Here is a 20513-nt window from a genome sequence, read left to right as displayed (position 1 = left end):
TTTTTCTTAATTTTTCTGAGTTTCTAAAATCTCTAAATCAGTCTATATTACTTTCACAATCAGAAAAAAAAAAAGATCTTAAATAATGACATTTACAATTAACATGAAAAATGCTTGTGTTATAATGTCAAGGGGAGGAACACAAAACCAACAGCGAACAGTGTGATCTGAGCCACCTCAGAATCTATGCTATTTGTAATACCGAAATATTCATAACAGCAAAAGCTGGAAACCGCCCAAATATTCACCACAGAGGAATGAACTAAGGTACATTCTCACAACGGAGCACTCTGAAGCGATCAAGAGAAAGGAATGAGGGCTCTATAAACACAAAGCCTAAACGTAATCTTCAGAATATACCGCTCAGGTGGGGGGTCAGGAAGACCCCAATAGGGAAAAAAAGTATGGATAACATACTGCCATGTATTTAACTATGAAATAAAGTAAATGGTTGTTTACAGGGAAATAAAAAAGAGAACAAGGCAGAAGGAGGGAGTAGAATTCATTTTACAAAGGTAACGTTGCCCAATGTTTGGATAACTATTTGAAAAGTAAAATAAAAATCTCCTACAACTAGAAGCGGAGCAAACAAAAAATAAACCTAATTGTGTATCAGGTTGATTGGTTAACCAAACAGAGAGGAATTATTTCAGTAACTTAAAAGCAGAGTAATTTAGGGCACCCGGTTGGCTCAGTCGGTTAAGCACCTGCCTTTGGGTCAGGTCACAATCCCGGAGCCCTGGGATCGAGCGCTCCCTGCTCAGTAGGGAGTCTTCTTGTCCCTCTCGCTTGATTCTTTCCTTCCGTGCTCTCATTGAAGCAAATAAATAAAATCTTAAAAAAAAAAAAGAAGAGTAATTTGTGTACCCCTAGGGGGCTATTTCTCTAAGGACAAAAGGGACTACTGCAGAAAATCTTACGCTATTTTAGTAATCATATTGGAAGAAATAATATTTGCATTATTATTCTGAAACTGTGTGCATGTATATGTATTTATTAAATAAGTAATTATTAACGTGATAACCAAGATTACAAACCTAAGAGAATACCAAAACAAATACAAAGTTAAAACATGTCCCTGTAAATATGAATTGGAAATATCAATATGAACTTTTATTTTCTGTTATTTCCTTTCTCTCACCAAGAAAGCCTAAAATCGGCATCCTCCCCAGTATCCAGACTATAGTCTCTAAATACCATTTCCCACCAAAAAGAACCAGAATGATCAAAACACAGTCCCTAGAACAACATTATCAGCGTCACCTGGGAATGGCAAATATGACAGATAACCAGAACAGCGCTCAGTAAGTATCTGTTGGACGGATGGAGAGGGAGATGGGAGTGCTCCCATTTTATGAAGGCCGAAACAGGCTCAGATAAAGTAACTTACCCACCATCACAGTCACTAAGGGGCAGCACCTGCCTGATTCCAACTCTGACTGCGAGCCTCTCAGCTCACTTCTGCACCACGGCCATGGTTTAGATTTCTTTCAAAATGATCCACATCCTCCTAGAATCATCTGACACATGCTTTTAGAAAACTCCCTCTGAAAACTGGGTAACAGGGACCACAAAATCTTACATGAAGCCATTTAGGTACATCTTTAAAGCCCAATAAATCTGCCTGCCATCCTGGAAAGATCATCCTAAGAAGATCAAGTCTACTTTTTCTTTCTTTCTTTTTTTTTTTTAAGAGAGCGGGTAGGGGCAGAGAGAGAATCTTAGCAGGCTCCACACTCAGTGTAGAGCCCGACTCAGGGCTCCACTTCATGACTTTGAGAACATGACCTAAACTGGCCCTGGTCATATGTACTTTTTAAGCTTAAAATATTTCTGTATTATGCTAAGAAAAAAATATGCACCATTCACGTGCACAGTAATTACTGGCCCACTTACATCATTTCCAGAATTCAGTACTCTCTTCTGCACAAACACCTATAGGACCCATTATTCTGAGGTCTGGTTCAAGTTCTAGCATATATGCGTGTGTACAACAGTAATTTACTCCATTCTCCCACCTCATTTGCTTATACAATTTTAGTTCAGGTATGTAAATTAAGAACTTGCATGTTTTAAGTGATAAAGGTGACTAATGTGCTACATTTCTCCCATGTATCTCCCAAACTAAGACACTTGACCTGTTCCAAAGTCCCACAGAGCACATGTAGCTGGGTCATTCCTCAAGATTAGGGGCTCTTAATCTGAGGTCCACCCAATGGGTCCCCGGGAGCCTATGCAAATTTGTGCGTGCGTATATTTTTGGTGGTAGCGGGCCCTCGGCACAAGTCAGGTCACTAAAGATGACAAAGTACTCCTGTTATACGCATTCCTGACAGAAACTACTATTTACCAAGCACAAGCCAAGCCACGCATGTGTCAAGGCACTTTTACAGAAAGCACCTCTAACCCTAATGATGGCACACATGGTAAATATTAGGAGCCCTATATTTGCAGAAAGGAAACCAAGGCTCACAGCGGCTGAGAGATGTTTACAAAGCCTTACACCTAAGTTCTAGTACTGAAATCCAAGCCCAAGTCACTTAGACCCCAAATTCTGCATTCTCTTCACCCAACTGCACCACTGTTAAGAAAAACCAATCTGCGACATGGGCTGCCATTGGTCACTAATTCCAGTGCCCTGAGATAAGGTTCCAGTAACTCAAGGACTCAGGACTGATGGAATATCCAGCCTGAGACGGAGGCCCTCCTGCTAATGAACCGGGCAGGACCAAGGATCTCGGACCTCGCATGAAGGGCAGTCAGAAAAGGCCTGAGGTAAGAGGACCACGGCAGGGAGGGGGAGCCGTGTGCTGAGGCGGCCTTGAGGAGGAGCAGCTGCCATGGCAACACGAAGGCAGCACAGGGCTCCCAGCTCGGCCCCAGTGCGCTTATAACCAGTGTTTAGGGGAGGCATGGAGACGGCATGGCTTGCCTAAGCAAAACAATCAGAACTGAAAATTGATAATCTTGGGTGGTTTCCCCAAACCTCTTTCAATATTCCTAGGCTGTGAAGACCGGGAGAACTAGCCCTGAATCCGGGTTCTACTGCTGACTAGCTGTGTGACCACAGACAGATAACCTAAATCCTTACGAGTGCTTCCTTTCCAGCAAATGGGGTTAATAAATACCGGCTCCTAAGGTCCTGGGAGGGTTAAACGAGAGAATGCGGGATGGGTGCCTGGCACAAAAGCAGGTGTGTGGGAAATGACCTTCCGTCATCCCCATCCCCCGCCCCTGCACCCCGCGCCTCCCCACACGCATATCCTCCAGGCTGCCTCTACTCCAGGCTTCTTCCTGTGGCCACAGCATCAGCACATCACCAGCCAGCCAGCCACCGGAAGCACCCCTCCCCTCCCTCTCACACACTCCTGCCATCCCACAGGTAACTCAGGCCTGCAGGCGGAGCCAAGCCTCCACACAGAGCTCACGAGAGATGCAGGCAAGTATTTGGTGCTTCTATGTGCACACGAGTGCCCAGATCCTGCCCTACCAACTACCCCTCTCCCCCACCCTACCCTCAGAGTTCTCAAAGGAGTGGAATCCATCAGTATGGTAAGAACCATCTCGGACCGGGAATCAAAGTACAAGTCGGTGAAAACTGCATACCTAAAGCAGGGCTTTCCGATAAACTGAGGGTTGCTTTTGGTTTTGCTTTTTGAAGGAGGAGGGTATATGCATCTTAAGGAAGCCACCTGCCCAACAAGGGCCAGGCGTGCTTAGGTCTGGGGCAAGAAAGCCAGAGAATCTGGAACTTGGGTCTTGTCTTCAGGTACAGTAACCACGCGTCGGCAAGGCTGGCCCGGTGAGCACCGTGGACAGTCACCCCTCCTCCCTTGAGGAGGCATTAAAGAAGACGACAGGCAGAATCTGAAGTACTGGGGAGGAAAGTGAACCCCGTGCACGCTCAGCCCTTCCCTCCCTCCGTCCCACTGCCCCGCCTTCTTCAGAAATCAGCTCGCCGCTGATCATCAGCAACAGCCCCGTAACTGGTCTCCCTATGTCTGTCTTCACCCACCAAATCACACATATTCCCCCCTGACATTTACATCTCTACCCAGAACCCTGCAGGGACCCCATGCTAACTGCCGAGGAAGACACCCACCTTAATAAACCTTCTTTCCAGGCTCTCCACCCACTGTGGGCTCCAGCCTAAAGCCTCCCTCACCCGACCACCCAGTCTTCTCCATCCTGGGAAAAAAAAAAAAGTACAATTGTGCCCGATTCTGCCTGGAGAGAGCATGCTTACCTTGCAAGGCCCAATCCAAGTACCACCTCTTCCGCAAAGCACCCCCCTGACTAATCTGGCCCTCAGCAACCATCCTCTCAAACAGCACCTTTTTCTGCAAAGCTCTAGAGCATTTAGGAAAGGGCCAGCCCTTTACACCCGTGCCCTCCCGCAGCGCTCACGGCAACCCTGCAAAGCAGATGATGCTCTCATTGCACCCGTGTTACCGATCAGAAAACAGAGGTTCAAAATACTAAAGCAACTGAACCAAACCAAAAGGTGCTGGAATCAGGACTTGAAGTCTGGTCTATTCATGTTCTTTTCACTAAACCAGTGGTTTTTTAAACTGAGTTCAAGAAGCCTAAGGCTGGCTGGCTATCGGTATCATCTAACTACATGTTCCTGGGCCTTCCTCCAAAACCTGACTCAGTTGGCTTGGGGGAAAGAATGGTAATGTGTATTTAATTGTAAGGCAAGGAGCCACCATCCTAAGGAAACTGCCAAGTCCCTTGGGTGTATCTGTTTGACTTGCTTCTGAACAAAGGGACAGGTAAGAGTTTGAAAACCCCTCTCTGGTACCAGACCCCACCCTGCTTTCAGGCAAGCGCGCCACAGCAGGATCTGTGTGTGGTGACATCAACTGAGTGGCATCGCTTTCTACCTAATGGGCAATTTTCCTTTAAGATTCGCAGGTGCACTCGGGACCGACATGGAGCCGAGTGTTGCCGTTGCATGCCAGGGCATTCTCAGGGGAGGATGACAGAAAAAAAAAAAAATGGATTATTTTAAAAATAAAATATCCCTGTAATCTTAGAATCACATTAGAAATGAAAAGCCAGGCCATCTTACTTCCTTCTGCAGTCAGCTGGTTTGTTTTATCTCTGGCCAGATGGAGAACGAGAAGGTTCTCATCCATCAAATTTCCACCTTCTCAGGTTTCGCGGTGAGAAAGCTTGTCAAAGTGCTCAGTGGTTCCCTTTAAATACACAAAGGAAACTTCTCCAAAATCTTAATGAGGAACAGGAACCCAGTGATGTAAGAATTTCCAGAATTAGTATGAGATAGTGGTGTTCGGGCAGCGTTCTGTGGAGCCTGGCTGCCCCTGGGGGCTGCAGCGGAGGCGGGACACCGTGGGGACAAGGCGCCAGGCCTTCCCCTCCCATCTCCCTGAGCAGCTCTGCTTTCAGGTTTCCTCTTCAGGAGAGTCATATTTGAACAAAGAATCCCTATGATCAAACAAACAAACAAACAAACAGAAACCACTGGGATGAGACCGTGCTCGCACAGACAGAGCTCTAACAAGCAAGGTGCTACTGCGTGCTGCTGGCGTGAGGACAGTGAGGACTGACCCAGAAGTTCCGGGCAGGGAGCTCAGGGTGGCTTTCAGCAGAAAGGAGCGGAGGCTCACACTGGGCAGGGCTCAAGGCCCAGCTGGGTCACTTAGCCACCAGGCACCACACCTCTCTAAATCCCTACCTGACGATGTGACAGACCATTCCTGCCCTCTCCACCAGCCCACCCACTATGCCCCCTTGTGCCGGGCTCATTCATGCCTCCCCAGGGGCCCTCCTCTGATCAGGAATGCAGTTTTATGCTCCCCATCCAACCTGCCCCCCAGCAAATAGCTACTGACCCTTCAAGCTTCAGCTCCAATCCACCTCCCCTGTGAACCTTCCCTCCCAACCCCTCCCACGCTTAGCAAGTTCCAGGCTCTGTGCTTCCAAAGTGTTTGGCCCATCCCCCTACTTGCACTTATCATGCTATATTTTAATTAGCTTTTTGTCTGTGTTCCTAGTCTATCTCTTTGCCAGATTCCTTCAGAGACTGTGCCTGATTTGATTCAGTCCTGTACTCCCAGTGCCCAGGACAGAGCCTGGCACAGAAATTATAAAGAACCAGAGATAAGGGAAAGCCTCCAGAAAGACGACAGCAATTTCACGTGAAGACTGATGGGAACAGCCTTTTAAAGCAGCTTCCACGGCTGCCCCATGCACGAGCCACTGAGATACTACAGAATCTGTCACTCGAAACGGGTTCTGCCTCCCTTCCTAGAGGGATCAATCAGCTGGAAAGGAACAGACTAGCACTTTCTTCAGAGGAGAGGTGAGTGCGTGAATCAAGGAAGAAATTTACAGCTTTGTTGATTTGGCTGGTAACTGGGCAAACCACATTTACTAGTCAACAGTGTCCATTAGATCCTAGCGGGCAGTGGTTTGTCATTCAAAGTCCCGAGCCAGCACCTGCCAGGCAATCAAAAGCAGGAAAGGAGTTAAGGAGTCCGATCCACTGAGCACCCAGGAACCAGAGGACGCACTTTCTCGTGCACTAAGTTGTATAATTCATTCATTCCTCCTAAAGAAGGCATAATCAACCCCATTGTAGGGGAGGAAAACCTGAGTTTAGAGGGGTTAAGCCACTGACCTAAAGGCTTAGAGCTGAGTGTCTGCTGAAGCGGAGATTCAAACCCCAATCTGGCCCTGTTGCCCACTGCTCCAAAGACACCAGTTCAAACTGTCAATTTCTCCTTCCCAGGGCAGGGGCATTGTCACCATCACCATAACAGCACCGATCCATCAATCAGCTGAGGTGCGGCAGGTATGACGCTCATGACTGCTTTCCTCATCTCAGATCATCCGCACAACTAAATTCTGATTTTCTAACGAGAAACAGGCACCATCCTTTGAAAAGGCAAAGTTACTGGCTCACAGTCCAACAGTCAACCATTGACAGACCAGGACTCAAGGCCAGTTTGACCCGAGTCTCTGCACTCAGCCTCTCTTAAGAGTGACTGGAAATGCCGAGGCAGAACCTCCGCCAGCACAGATCCACAAGGACTCCCATTCAGACTCTTCATACCTGATTAAACCAAAAACAAGGCAAGGGGAGCTCTGACCCTTGGTAAGAATCACATGACCTCAGGTCTGTGGTCCCAGGCCTGCCCAACCAGCTTACAGACACTGACTCCAAACGCCATGTTTTGACTATGGATCACCAGAGATGCTCTGAACGCTGTCACAATCTTGTCTGGAGCTATCCATCAACAAACACATGTGAAACCAGAGGGGTTCAGGATGAACTACCCTGAAATTAAACCAGCTCTTGTCAAAGCACATGGGATTAGCCAGCTGGGTGACGGGTACAACTTTAATTAGATTTTTGGATTTTAGCCAGCAAATGCATCCCCACAGAGCTAAGTGCCCAGGTACTGAAGCACACGCTTGTCAGAATAGCGGACGACAGGTCTTGAAACAGATGAGAGCATTATGAGACAGTCTGGGGAATACAGCTAAACCAATGTCTCATATACACTGCTTCTATAAAGCAGAAGAAAATGACTAGCACTTGCTCCTCTCCCCACCCACCCCGAGTAGCATATAGAATGCCTGAACCAGAAAGAGCAAATCTAAAATAAAGGTTTACCTCTATCATTTTCCACCAAATGTGCACTCACACACACACACGCACACACACACATGCACACGCACACATACGTACATACTAAAAAGGAGAGCCTTAAGTCACTGGAGCCAAACAATGCATTAAAGTCAAGGTGTGAGGGCAGGGATGGGACAGCCTGAGCAGCATTCCTGTTAAAAGCCACACAAACCGCAACACGTTCAACATCACTGTTAGGACACCGACTTGGGAATACCAGGTTTGTTGCTGGTTTGTTCCAAGGGCCTCCTGAATGTCCTTGTGGGGATGTGGGTCCCTCTGGTGACAAGGGGGTAAAATACAAGAAAATTTCCCTTTTCTTGTATTTTACGAGAGACCCTCACGTTTGGACCTTTCCAGCTGTAGAAAGATCTCCCAGGTAAAAACCAAAGCTTGTACTCACTAGGGCCTACCGACAATGCCCGTACCACTGCAAGCACGCCACGAATGTCCCCTGGATAAACAAATGAATGACTGCAAAGGATACCACGTGCTGAGTCAGCTGGCATTAGATCGCCGCAATCCCAGGCAATGGGAACGAGCAGGCTGCTCATGGCCCAACCCCACCGTGCCCGGGCACCATCAGACACGGTGGACTCCCACGCCCCAGCCACAAGATGCCCATTCACATAGGAGCTGTCTCCCTCCGGAGAGATTAGCAGCACACACAACGGACCAGGCAAGAAGGCTCTCCGGCAGGAGCAAAGGATGGTCTGACAGCACCCAGAAAATAACCGGTTGGCTGACCATCAGAAAGGATCCAGGGAATGCTAAAACAACAACAACAACCAGCATGTGTGCCAGTGGCCTCCCTGCAGGGCTCATCCATAAACAGGGCTGCAACACTGCTGAGTTGGTATTTCTTGTCCAGGAAACAAGAATAACGGGAAATGGCCAGACACTGTCCCCCAGACTGAAAACCATACTCCTTACAAGCTCATGGACCTGGGTGGCACAGACGGGGCCACAACACTGCTCACACTGCAGGCGGTGCAGGCAAAGGCTCTGTCCTGCTCCCAGAACCTTCCAGCAGCCCTCCGGAGGGGCACTGCCCTTGGGCCGGAGGGGCACTGCCCTTGGGCCAGAGGGCCAGCCAAAGCTGTCCTTTTACCTTAACCTGCTCATCTTTAGACACTGGAGACCCTGTAACCGAATTTCCCTGTTTATTTTCGCTGCCAGGAGCCACCAGCTGAATTTCAGTCCCCGTCTTTGGTAGGGGGTTGGGTTCCACAGCATGCATTTCTCCTTGCTCACTCTGCTTCCATTTCCCTCGCCACCCTTGTTTTTCTTGATCTGAACGCCTTCACCTTTATTTTTAATCTCATTTATATGACTTCCCATAAACCTCTGAAAATGTTTTTGTAACATCAAAAGGAATAAATTATAATCTTTAAAGTTCCAAGTAATACTTCAGAATACCTCAAATCGGGCATTTTGTTTTGTTTCCCCCAAAATACCATATGTTCTCACACCTCTGTGCCTTCGCCCGCCGTACAAAACCCTCTGCTCCCTTGCCTATCGATTAACCTTTATTTAACTCAAGCTTCAGGACCCGTTCACAAGTTCCTTTCCCCAAAAGCCTTCTCTGACTCTGCACGCCGCCTCCTGGCTCCGTGTTTCCAGGGTACTCCGTTCACACTGCTATCATGGAACTGCCCCAGGCCCAGCAGAGGGCCTGCACGGTGCGCAGTGTTGCTGAATGCAGGCGTGGATTCCTTTCCTCTGCCAGGGCAGAAATAGAGGCACTAGGGGAGCCTGGCTGGCTCAGCTGGCTAAGCACCCGACTCCTGATTTTGGCTCAGGTCATCTCAGGGTCCTGCAATCAAGCCCTAACTTAGGCCCCACCTTTGCATTTATCCTGACACCATAAGGCAAACCACAACCCATGATGTTCCTCAGTCGCTGAACAAGCCAGCACCCCAATGTCCGGGGTGAAACATTCCTATGAGATGGACACAGCCATAGTCTTAGACCATCACCAGAATGTAAGCAGAGATACCAGTAGTGCAGACACAAAAGGAAAGAAGCCATGGCCAAATCATCTTACTAGAAACATAGATGACCCGAGGTTCAAAAGGAGTTGCAAGGAGAGGCAAGGAAGCATTCAGAGTGGATAGTGGCGGCTTTGGTCTGGGTAACTGCTCATCCCTCCCAAACACGCGCTTCTAGAGGAGGCTGTCCATGATGGAACTCACATGCGTGCGCCTGAGCACAAGACACACTTCTGACAAAGAATGGGTATGCGACCCACATCAGGCCTCTGGCCATCCTGACAGGGACCCAGTGGGGGCAACGGAGTGTGAAAGTCCTCCCTCCTCTTATGTAATAAACCAGAAATATGTGACCCCAGCAGGACACCAACAGTGGTCCCACCGCCCGGAACTGGAGTAAGGAGATGCGAGACAAAGCAGCCAGTTCCCAGAGACCGAGCTTCGGTCCCAGCAGTGCCCCCGTCTCTGTCCCTCCAGCACTGCAGTCACACAAGACGAGAAACTGCTCTTTTTACCTACGTTTCTTCTGCCGGTTTCTGTCACTGGTGGAAAATAACCAAAGCAAAAACCCTCCCACCCGCAGTACACTTGACCCCAAGCACCGTCACATCCCCCTTACTTTCTTCACCAAACATTTTCCACCAAATTTACCACAATTTTCCACCAAAAAAATGTTTCCACAATTTTCCACAAATTTCCCTCCTTGCAAAGATGTGTACGCATTACAGAGGAATACAGTCAGCTGTCAACAACAGCCCAACATTATCCCAGAAGCACCAAGGTTTACATGAATAAGTGAATGATGGAACCACCAAACAATGTCTGACACCAGAGGGACAGGTAAGTGAACTACAGCCTGTCTACTTGATGTAATATTATACAGCCATTTCAAATGTTTACCAAGAATAAGTTATAATGTAAAAAAGTCACGTATTTTATATAGATATAGATATATAGATACATGTATATCCCCAATCCAAATTCTACTGGATGAACCTTTTTCTAATGACAATGGGGGTGAAGAGGACAAGCTATGTTAAGTTAAGAAGAACTTATCCAGCAGTAAGGGTGTAAGACCAGCCTATGAAAACGGCACCTCCAGCCATTTTGAGCAATAGGGAACACTTACGGACTGTGTGGTAATGAGAGATCCGAACACCAAGCGCTCCAGAGGCTTTGGGTTTGTCACCTATGCCACTGTGGAGGAGGTGGATGCGGCCATGAATGCAAGGCCACACAAGGTGGATGGAAGAGTTGTGGAACCAAAGAGGGCTGTCTCAAGAGAAGATTCTCAAAGACCTGGTGCCCACTTAACTGTGAAAAAGATTTTTGTTGGTGGCATTAAAGAAGACACTGAAGAACATCATCTAGGAGATTATTTCGAACAGTATGGGAAAATCGAAGTGATTGAGATCATGACTGACCGAGGCAGTGGCAAAAAGAGGGGTTTTGCTTTTGTAACATTTGATGACCATGATTCTGTAGACAAGATTGTCATTCAAAAATACCACACTGTGAATGGCCACAACTGTGAAGTAAGGAAAGCGCTCTCTAAGCAAGAGATGGCTAGTGCTTCATCCAGCCAAAGAGGTCGAAGTGGTTCTGGAAACTTTGGTGGTGGTCGTGGAGGTGGTTTTGGTGGGAATGACAACTTTGGTCGTGGAGGAAACTTCAGTGGTCGAGGTGGCTTTGGTGGCAGTCGAGGTGGTGGTGGATATGGTGGCAGTGGGGATGGCTGTAACGGATTTGGTAATGATGGAAGCAACTTTGGAGGTAGCGGAAGCTATAATGATTTTGGCAATTACAACAATCAATCCTCAAATTTTGGACCCATGAAAGGAGGCAATTTTGGACCCAGAAGCTCTGGCCCTTATGGTGGTGGAGGCCAATACTTCGCCAAACCACGAAACCAAGGTGGCTATGGTGGTTCCAGCAGCAGCAGCAGCTATGGCAGTGGCAGAAGGTTTTAATTACTGCCAGGAAACAAAGCTTAGCAGAAGAGGAGAGCCAGAGAAGTGACAGGGAAGCTACAGGTTACAACAGATTTGTGAACTCAGCCAAGCACAGTGGTGGCAGGGCCTAGCTGCTACAAAGAAGACATGTTTTAGACAATACTCATGTGTATGGGCAAAAAAACTCGAGGACTGTATTTGTGACTAATTGTATAACAGGTTATTTTAGTTTCTGTTCTGTGGAAAGTGTAAAGCATTCCAACAAAGGGTTTTAATGTAGATTTTTTTTTTTTGCACCCATGCTGTTGATTGCTAAATGTAATAGTCTGATCATGACGCTGAATAAATGTGTTTTTAAAAAAAAAAAAAAAAAAAAAAAAAAGGCACCTCCGTCAAAGGGCCATCTGGCCAGTCTTTTCTTTACCTCCTCCATTCAGCACCCTACTCAAACCTTTTTCCTCCCGCTCAACTCAAGTGTCACCTCCTCCTAGAAGGTTTCCCGACTACCGCATCCCACCAGGATCTTTTGCACTGACTCCACAGATTTTAAGCTACTTTTGCATTTTGTCACGTATAACATCGCCATTGTCCTTAGAAAAGAGAAAATTTTCAGAGGTCACACCTTATACTTCCATCAATATCTAAACCAGAGACACGTGGGTGTTCAATAACATATGGGAAACATATTTTAATAATGTGTAGTAAACTGCTACACTCCAAGATCGCTGGTGGCAGCATAAATTGGGCCAGCCCATTGGGAAAATAATTTGGCAACATGATTAACTAGTATAAAATATTTGTGCCATCTGACCTAGTAAACTCACTCAAATCCTAGGAACTTCAAGGGAAAATGCCTTTAGGCCTGAAGATGTTGTTGTAGCATCATTTAAACCAAGGTGTCCGAGAGAGTGGGAAATCCAGCAAAGCATGTGAACTGTATTCAACAAACAGCGTGCCCCATTCAACACGACCATTCTGGAGGCCGCATGACATGGAAAGACGCCCATGATGAAGTAAGGGGTCAAAGAACACAGAAGCGAAGTCAGCCTCTCACTAGATTAGGGGCCTAGTTGTACCAGGTTTGAAGGGTGACATTGAAAACCAGGAAGAGCTACCGTGTTATTAGGGTGGTGGGTGATGTTTTATTTTTAATGGTATATTTATATTTAATGATATATTTAATGGTAGGTGATGTTTTATTTTTCTAAATTTCCATTACCATTCCCTTAATGTTCATTAGTATTTTTGTTAAGATACACAAACATCTGTATTTCAATTCTCGTGTCAGTGTTAGCGTTAGGATTTCAAGCAGGGGATCCTGACCTCCCTGCCCAGAGCAGGCTCTGGAGAACTAAACTGTAGTCCCCAGAGGTTCCCTTTGAGAACTCTTCTCTAAGGACTCTGTCCGCTGGAGGTCCTCTGCCAGCCCAGGGTGCCTGTGCAAGTTACTCATAGCATGTCCACAATCACTCAGACTCAGGCCCTCCCCACCTCCCTGCGCCAAGGCTGTGCATCTGAACGTGACTCTTGGGATGCTGAATACTTCAGTTTAAACACAATAGAAATTTTCTTTTCTTTTTTTTCTTTTTTAAGATTTATTTATTTATTTGAGAGAGAGTACAAGCAGGGAGAGGGCCAGAGGGAGAGGAAGAGAGAAAACCCTCAAGCAGACCCCCTGCTGAGCACAGAGTCTAAAGTAGGACTTGATCCTTGATCCCAGGATCCTGAGATCATGACCTGAGCCAAAATCAAGAGTTAGACACTTGGAGCACTTGAGTGGCTTTGTCGGTTAAGGAACTGGCTCTCGATTTTGGCTCTCTCTCTCTCCCCCTTCCACGACTCACTCTAAATAAATAAACAAATAAATAAAATCTTGTAAAAATTAAAAATGAAAAACTAAAGAGTTGGACATTTAATTGACTGAGCCACTGAGGTGCCCCTATAATATAAATTTTTAAAGATAAACTATTTTTTGCCTGCCAGATCCAGAGAGAAATTTTTAAATGCTAACATCCAATGCTGAATGAACAGTCTTTTAAACAGGACAAACCTGGTATAATCCTTCTGGGAAACAATTTGAGTACACCTATAAAATAATGTTTAAAATATTCATACTCTTTGACCCAGTAATTATGCCTTTATCAGGAAATAATCAATGTTAAAAATATTTAGATGCAAGGACATTTGCTATTGCATTTGTTATAAGGCAAAAAAAAAAAAAAAAAAAAAAAAGTGTGACAACCTAAATGTTCTACCATAAGGGACTAAATAAACTGTAGCACATCCAAGTGATGAAATACTAACACTTGCACCAAAAAACAAACATAAGTTTCTGAAGAATACTCAGAACATGGCAACACACCAAAAAGAGAATATGGAATTAATAAAGCATTTGCAAAACCGCATTTCCAGGCTGATACCAATAATGTATGTGTATGGGTGTGTGCACATGCATGTGAGACAGAGAATTTCATGATGAGATGATGTGAAATATTTTTTCCTTTACACTTTCCAGATTTTTCTAAGTCTTGTGCAGACATCTCCCTCAAACCAGAAACAGCTATCAAGAGCCGTAGCCCGACCACGCCACTGCTGCTCACATGAATGGTGTTGTCGCTTCTGCTCCTCTCACGACGGGCTTCCTCCAAGTCCTTCTCCAGCCTCTCCCTCTCCTGCTGCAGAGTGCTCAGCTCCTGGGTGACTTTCTTAATGTTCCTTCGCAGTCTGTGGTTCTCTGCACTCTTGCTGAGGTTTTCGGAGTTCAGCTGTGCAAGAAGGGCTGCCTTCTCTAACAGAGCAGCCTCATAATTTTCAGACCCCTACAAGAGGAGGGAGACAGCGGAGATGAGCTGATTTCTGTACCACACTAAACACACCAAATCTCTGCTCCTTCTTCACCTTGGGGTCGGCGGAAGGGAGCTAAGAAACGAAAAGAAAGGGGCACCTGGGTGGCTTAGTGGGTTAAGCCTCTGCCCTCGGCTCAGGTCATGATCTCAGGGTCCTGCGATCAAGTCCCGCATCGGCATCAGGCTCTCTGCTCAGCAGGAAGCCTGCTTCCCCCTCTCTCTGCCTGCCTCTATGCCTACTTGTGATACCTCTCTGTCAAATAAATAAATAAAATCTTTAAAAAAAAAAACGAAAAGAAAAAGATTAACATAAACAACCTCCAGGACCCAAAGCACAAATACTAAGAAGATTCTAAAATAACACAGAGTGATGATTATGTTATCATGTTGATGTTACAATGCTGACATTAAGAGGGGAAAAGGCTACAATTGTGTAAAAAAAAGTGTTTTCTTTTTCTTTTTTAAAAAGACTACAAGGGGGGCGCCTGGGTGGCTCAGTGGTTTAAGCCTCTGCCTTCAGCTCAGGTCATGATCTCAGGGTCCTGGGATCGAGCCCCGCATCGGGCTCTCTGCTCGGCGGGGAGCCTGCTTCCCCCCCCCCCCTCTCTGCCTGTCTTCTGCCTACTTGTGATCTCTCTCTATCAAATAAATAGATAAAAATCTTTAAAAAAAAAAAAAAGGACTACAAGGAAAAACACAGACATTCAGAAACCATCTTTAGTTAGGTGGGTACATGGGTGATTTTCTTCTTTCACTTCTTTCAAATTTTCTAAGGCTACCGAGCATGTTACTTTTGTAATCATTAAAAAAAAAAAAAAAACTTCAAGGGACACCTGGGTGGCTCAGTTGGTTAAGCAGCTGCCTTCGGCTCAGGTCATGATCCCGGTGTCCTGGGATCGAATCCCACATCAGGCTCCTTGCTCAGCAGGAAGCCTGCTTCTCCCTCTGCCTCTGCCTGCCACTCTGCCTGTGCTCGCTCTCTCTCTCTCTCTCTCCTTCTCTGACAAATAAATAAATAAAATCTTTTTAAAAAATTACTAAAAAAAAAAGAAAAACTTCAAGTTATTTATAAAAGGTAGAACACAAAGAGCGCTATCTGACAAGCAGAGGCAGATTCAAGGACTGGCAATGCTCCCAGAGATTAGAGCAGCTTGGACCCACAGTCATCAGCATGGCAGTCCCATGGCCACCTCGAGTGGCCATAAATTCAGCAGAGTCCAAGGGTTAATTGTGTCCAGAACATTCTTACTTCATTAACACACAGTTTAGTAGAAAATACATACGTGATTATCAAGCATTTGAAAAAATAGTGTAACTCACCAATAATCAAAAAGAGCCAATTAAAATAAGCTTTCATTTAACAAGATGGTTTTAATGAGAATATCCAGTGCCGGCAAACTTATTATGAAGCAACACAATTAATATTAACTTTACAAGAGCTGACCAAGCATCCAGAAGCCAAGAAACATATTGGCAAGAATGTAAATTAATGTAACTCTCTATGGACAGAATATATACCTCAAGTGTGCGTGTACAGGACAGGTGTTCACACTCATCCCAATGATTCGACTCCCAGGATTGAATCTCAGGGGAAGAATCCAAAATATGAAAAAAAGCCTTACGTACACAGTCATCTATCACAGATTTACTGTAACAGGAAAAACTAAGAACCTAAACCGATAACAAGAGGATATTCCAAGTCACAACATGGCATGAAAAAACAGAAGATTAAACTGTAAATGCTCTAGAGGGAGGAGTCAAGATGGCGGAGAAGTAGCAGGCTGAGACTGCTTCAGCTAGCCGGAGATCAGCTAGATAGCTTATCTAAAGATTGCAAACACCTGAAAATCCATCGGCAGATCGAAGAGAAGAAGAACAGCAATTCTGGAAACAGAAAAACAACCACTTTCTGAAAGGTAGGACCGGCGGAGAAGTGAATCCAAAGCGACGGGAAGATAGACCCCGGGGGGAGGGGCCGGCTCCCGGCAAGCGGCGGAGCAACGGTGCACAAAATCAGGACTTTTAAAAGTCTGTTCCGCTGAGGGACATCGCTCCAGAGGCTAAACCGGGGCGAAGCCCACGCGGGTTCAGCGTGGCCTCAGGTCCCGCAGGGTCACAGAAGGAGCAGGGGTGTCTGAGTGTCGCAGACCTTGCGGGTATTGGAACGGGAAAGCCGGCTACAGAGACAGAGCCGACAGTAAGCTCACAGCTCGGTGTTACCTTGAACTGGTCGCAGGCTCGGAGAGCTCGGAGCGCGGCCGGAGGTCAGGCAGACGGGAGTAACTGGGCGCTGTTCTCTGAGGGCGCACTGAGGAGTGCGGCCCTGGGCTCTGGGCTCCTCCGGGCCGGAGACCAGGAGGCCGCCATTTGTATTCCCGTCCTCCGGAACTCTACGGAAAGCGCTCAGGGAACAAAAGCTCCTGAAAGCAAACCCGAGCGGATTACTCACCCCGGCCCCGGGTAAGGGCGGTGTAATTCCGCCTGGGGCAAAGACACTTGAGAATCACTACAACAGGCCCCTCCCCCAGAAGATCAACAAGAAATCCAGCCGAGACCAAGTTCACCTACCAAGGAGTGCGGTTTCAATACCAAGGAGAGCAGCAGAATTCGGAGGAGGAGAAAGCCAAGCACGGAACTCATGCTTTTTCCCTGTGATTTTTTTTTAGTCTTGCAGTTAATTTAATTTTTTTCTTTTTCATTTTTTTTTTTTTTTTTCTCGCCTTCGGGTAAAATTTTTTTTTTTTTAACTGTTACCTTTTTCGTTTTTAACGATTTTTTACTAGTTTATCTAATATATATATTTTTTCTTTTTTACATTTTCTTAGGTGTTTTCCTTTTTTTTTTTTAATTCTTTTCTTTTCTTTTTTCTTTTTTTTTTTTTTCTTTTTTTTTTTCTTCTTTCTTCCTTTTTGAACCTCTTTTTATCCCCTTTCTCCCCCCTCACGATTTTGGATCTCTTCTAATTTGGTTAAAGCATTTTTTCCTGGGGTTGTTGCCACCCTTTTAGTATTTTACTTGCCCCTTCATATACTCTTATCTGGACAAAATGACAAGACGGAAAAATTCAACACAAAAAAAAGAACAAGAGGCAGTACCGAAGGCTAGGGACCTAATCAATACAGACATTGGTAATATGTCAGATCTAGAGTTCAGAATGACAATTGTCAAGGTTCTAGCCGGGCTCGAAAAAGGCATGGAAGATATTAGAGAAACCCTCTCGAGAGATATAAAAGCCCTTTCTGGAGAAATAAAAGAACTAAAATCTAACCAAGTTGAAATAAAAAAAGCTATTAATGAAGTGCAATCAAAAATGGAGGCTCTCACTGCTAGGATAAATGAGGCAGAAGAAAGAATTAGTGATATAGAAGACCAAATGACAGAGAATAAAGAAGCTGAGCAAAAGAGGGACAAACAGCTACTGGACCACGAGGGGAGAATTCGAGAGATAAGTGACACCATAAGACGAAACAACATTAGAATAATTGGGATTCCAGAAGAAGAAGAAAGAGAGAGGGGAGCAGAAGGTATACTGGAGAGAATTATTGGGGAGAATTTCCCCAATATGGCAAAGGGAACGAGCATCAAAATTCAGGAGGTTCAGAGAACGCCCCTCAAAATCAATAGGAATAGGCCCACACCCCGTCACCTAATAGTAAAATTTACAAGTCTCAGTGACAAAGAGAAAATCCTGAAAGCAGCCCGGGAAAAGAAGTCTGTAACATACAATGGTAAAAATATTAGATTGGCAGCTGACTTATCCACAGAGACCTGGCAGGTCAGAAAGAGCTGGCATGATATTTTCAGAGCACTAAACGAGAAAAACATGCAGCCAAGAATACTATATCCAGCTAGGCTATCATTGAAAATAGAAGGAGAGATTAAAAGCTTTCAGGACAAACAAAAACTGAAAGAATTTGCAAATACCAAACCAGCTCTACAGGAAATATTGAAAGGGGTCCTCTAAGCAAAGAGAGAGCCTACAAGTGGTAGATCAGAAAGGAACAGAGACCATATACAGTAACAGTCAACTTACAGGCAATACAATGGCACTAAATTCATATCTCTCAATAGTTACCCTGAATGTTAATGGGCTAAATGCCCCTGTCAAAAGACACAGGGTATCAGAATGGATAAAAAAACAAAACCCATCTATATGTTGCCTCCAAGAAACTCATTTTAAGCCCGAAGACACCTCCAGATTTAAAGTGAGGGGGTGGAAAAGAATTTACCATGCTAATGGACATCAGAAGAAAGCAGGAGTGGCAATCCTTATATCAGATCAATTAGATTTTAAGCCAAAGACTATAATAAGAGATGAGGATGGACACTATATCATACTCAAAGGGTCTGTCCAACAAGAAGATTTAACAATTTTAAATATCTATGCCCCCAACGTGGGAGCAGCCAACTATATAAACCAATTAATAACAAAATCAAAGAAACACATCAACAATAATACAATAATAGTAGGGGACTTTAACACTCCCCTCACTGAAATGGACAGATCATCCAAGCAAAAGATCAACAAGGAAATAAAGGCCTTAAACGACACACTGGACCAGATGGACATCACAGATATATTCAGAATATTTCATCCCAAAGCAACAGAATACACATTCTTCTCTAGTGCACATGGAACATTCTCCAGAATAGATCACATCCTCGGTCCTAAATCAGGACTCAACCGGTATCAAAAGATTGGGATCATTCCCTGCATATTTTCAGACCACAATGCTCTAAAGCTAGAACTCAACCACAATAGGAAGTTTGGAAAGAACCCAAATACATGGAGACTAAACAGCATCCTTCTAAAGAATGAATGGGTCAACCGGGAAATTAAAGAAGAATTGAAAAAAATCATGGAAACAAATGATAATGAAAATACAACGGTTCAAAATCTGTGGGACACAACAAAGGCAGTCCTGAGAGGAAAATATATAGCGGTACAAGCCTTTCTCAAGAAACAAGAAAGGTCTCAGGTACACAACCTAACCCTACACCTAAAGGAGCTGGAGAAAGAACAAGAAAGAAACCCTAAGCCCAGCAGGAGAAGAGAAATCATAAAGATCAGAGCAGAAATCAATGAAATAGAAACCAAAAAAACAATAGAACAAATCAACGAAACTAGGAGCTGGTTCTTTGAAAGAATTAATAAAATTGATAAACCCCTGGCCCGACTTATCAAAAAGAAAAGAGAAAGGACCCAAATAAATAAAATCATGAATGAAAGAGGAGAGATCACAACTAACACCAAAGAAATACAAACTATTATAAGAACATACTATGAGGAACTCTACGCCAACAAATTTGACAATCTGGAAGAAATGGATGCATTCCTAGAAACATATAAACTACCACAACTGAACCAGGAAGAAATAGAAAGCCTGAACAGACCCATAACCAGTAAGGAGATTGAAACAGTCATTAAAAATCTCCAAACAAACAAAAGCCCAGGGCCAGACGGCTTCCCGGGGGAATTCTACCAAACATTTAAAGAAGAACTAATTCCTATTTTCCTGAAACTGTTCCAAAAAATAGAAATGGAAGGAAAACTTCCAAACTCATTTTATGAGGCCAGCATCACCTTGATCCCAAAACCAGACAAGGATCCCACCAAAAAAGAGAGCTATAGACCGATATCCTTGATGAACACAGATGCGAAAATACTCAACAAAATACTAGCCAATAGGATTCAACAGTACATTAAAAAGATTATTCACCACGACCAAGTGGGATTTATTCCAGGGCTGCAAGGTTGGTTCAACATCCGCAAATCAGTCAATGTGATACAACACATCAATAAAAGAAAGAACAAGAACCATATGATACTCTCAATAGATGCTGAAAAAGCATTTGACAAAGTACAGCATCCCTTCCTGATCAAAACTCTTCAAAGTGTAGGGATAGAGGGCACATACCTCAATATCATCAAAGCCATCTATGAAAAACCCACCGCAAATATCATTCTCAATGGAGAAAAACTGAAAGCTTTTCCGCTAAGGTCAGGAACACGGCAGGGATGTCCATTATCACCACTGCTATTCAACATAGTACTAGAGGTCCT

At 45.0% G+C, this 20513-nt stretch overlaps 1 protein-coding gene across 6 annotated transcripts in view; it reads right to left on the bottom strand.

The window, feature by feature from the left end:
- Positions 1-20513, bottom strand: part of CDK5RAP2 (CDK5 regulatory subunit associated protein 2) — a 176877-nt gene that overhangs the window by 95470 nt on the left and 60894 nt on the right. For 5 of the 6 annotated variants that reach the window (XM_032307032.1, XM_032307028.1, XM_032307030.1 and 2 more), the window contains one exon: positions 14204-14422. The exons of the other annotated variant lie outside the window; for it this stretch is intronic. In XM_032307032.1, the coding sequence (XP_032162923.1) occupies positions 14204-14422 (219 nt within the window). The remainder of the gene's footprint in view (positions 1-14203; positions 14423-20513) is intronic. 6 annotated transcript variants of the gene reach the window in all.

The sequence above is a fragment of the Mustela erminea genome, chromosome 12, assembly GCF_009829155.1.
Source record: "Mustela erminea isolate mMusErm1 chromosome 12, mMusErm1.Pri, whole genome shotgun sequence".
Taxonomy (NCBI): domain Eukaryota; kingdom Metazoa; phylum Chordata; class Mammalia; order Carnivora; family Mustelidae; genus Mustela; species Mustela erminea.
Note: the sequence above shows the minus strand (reverse complement) of the source record. Positions and strands in the feature narration are given on the sequence as shown.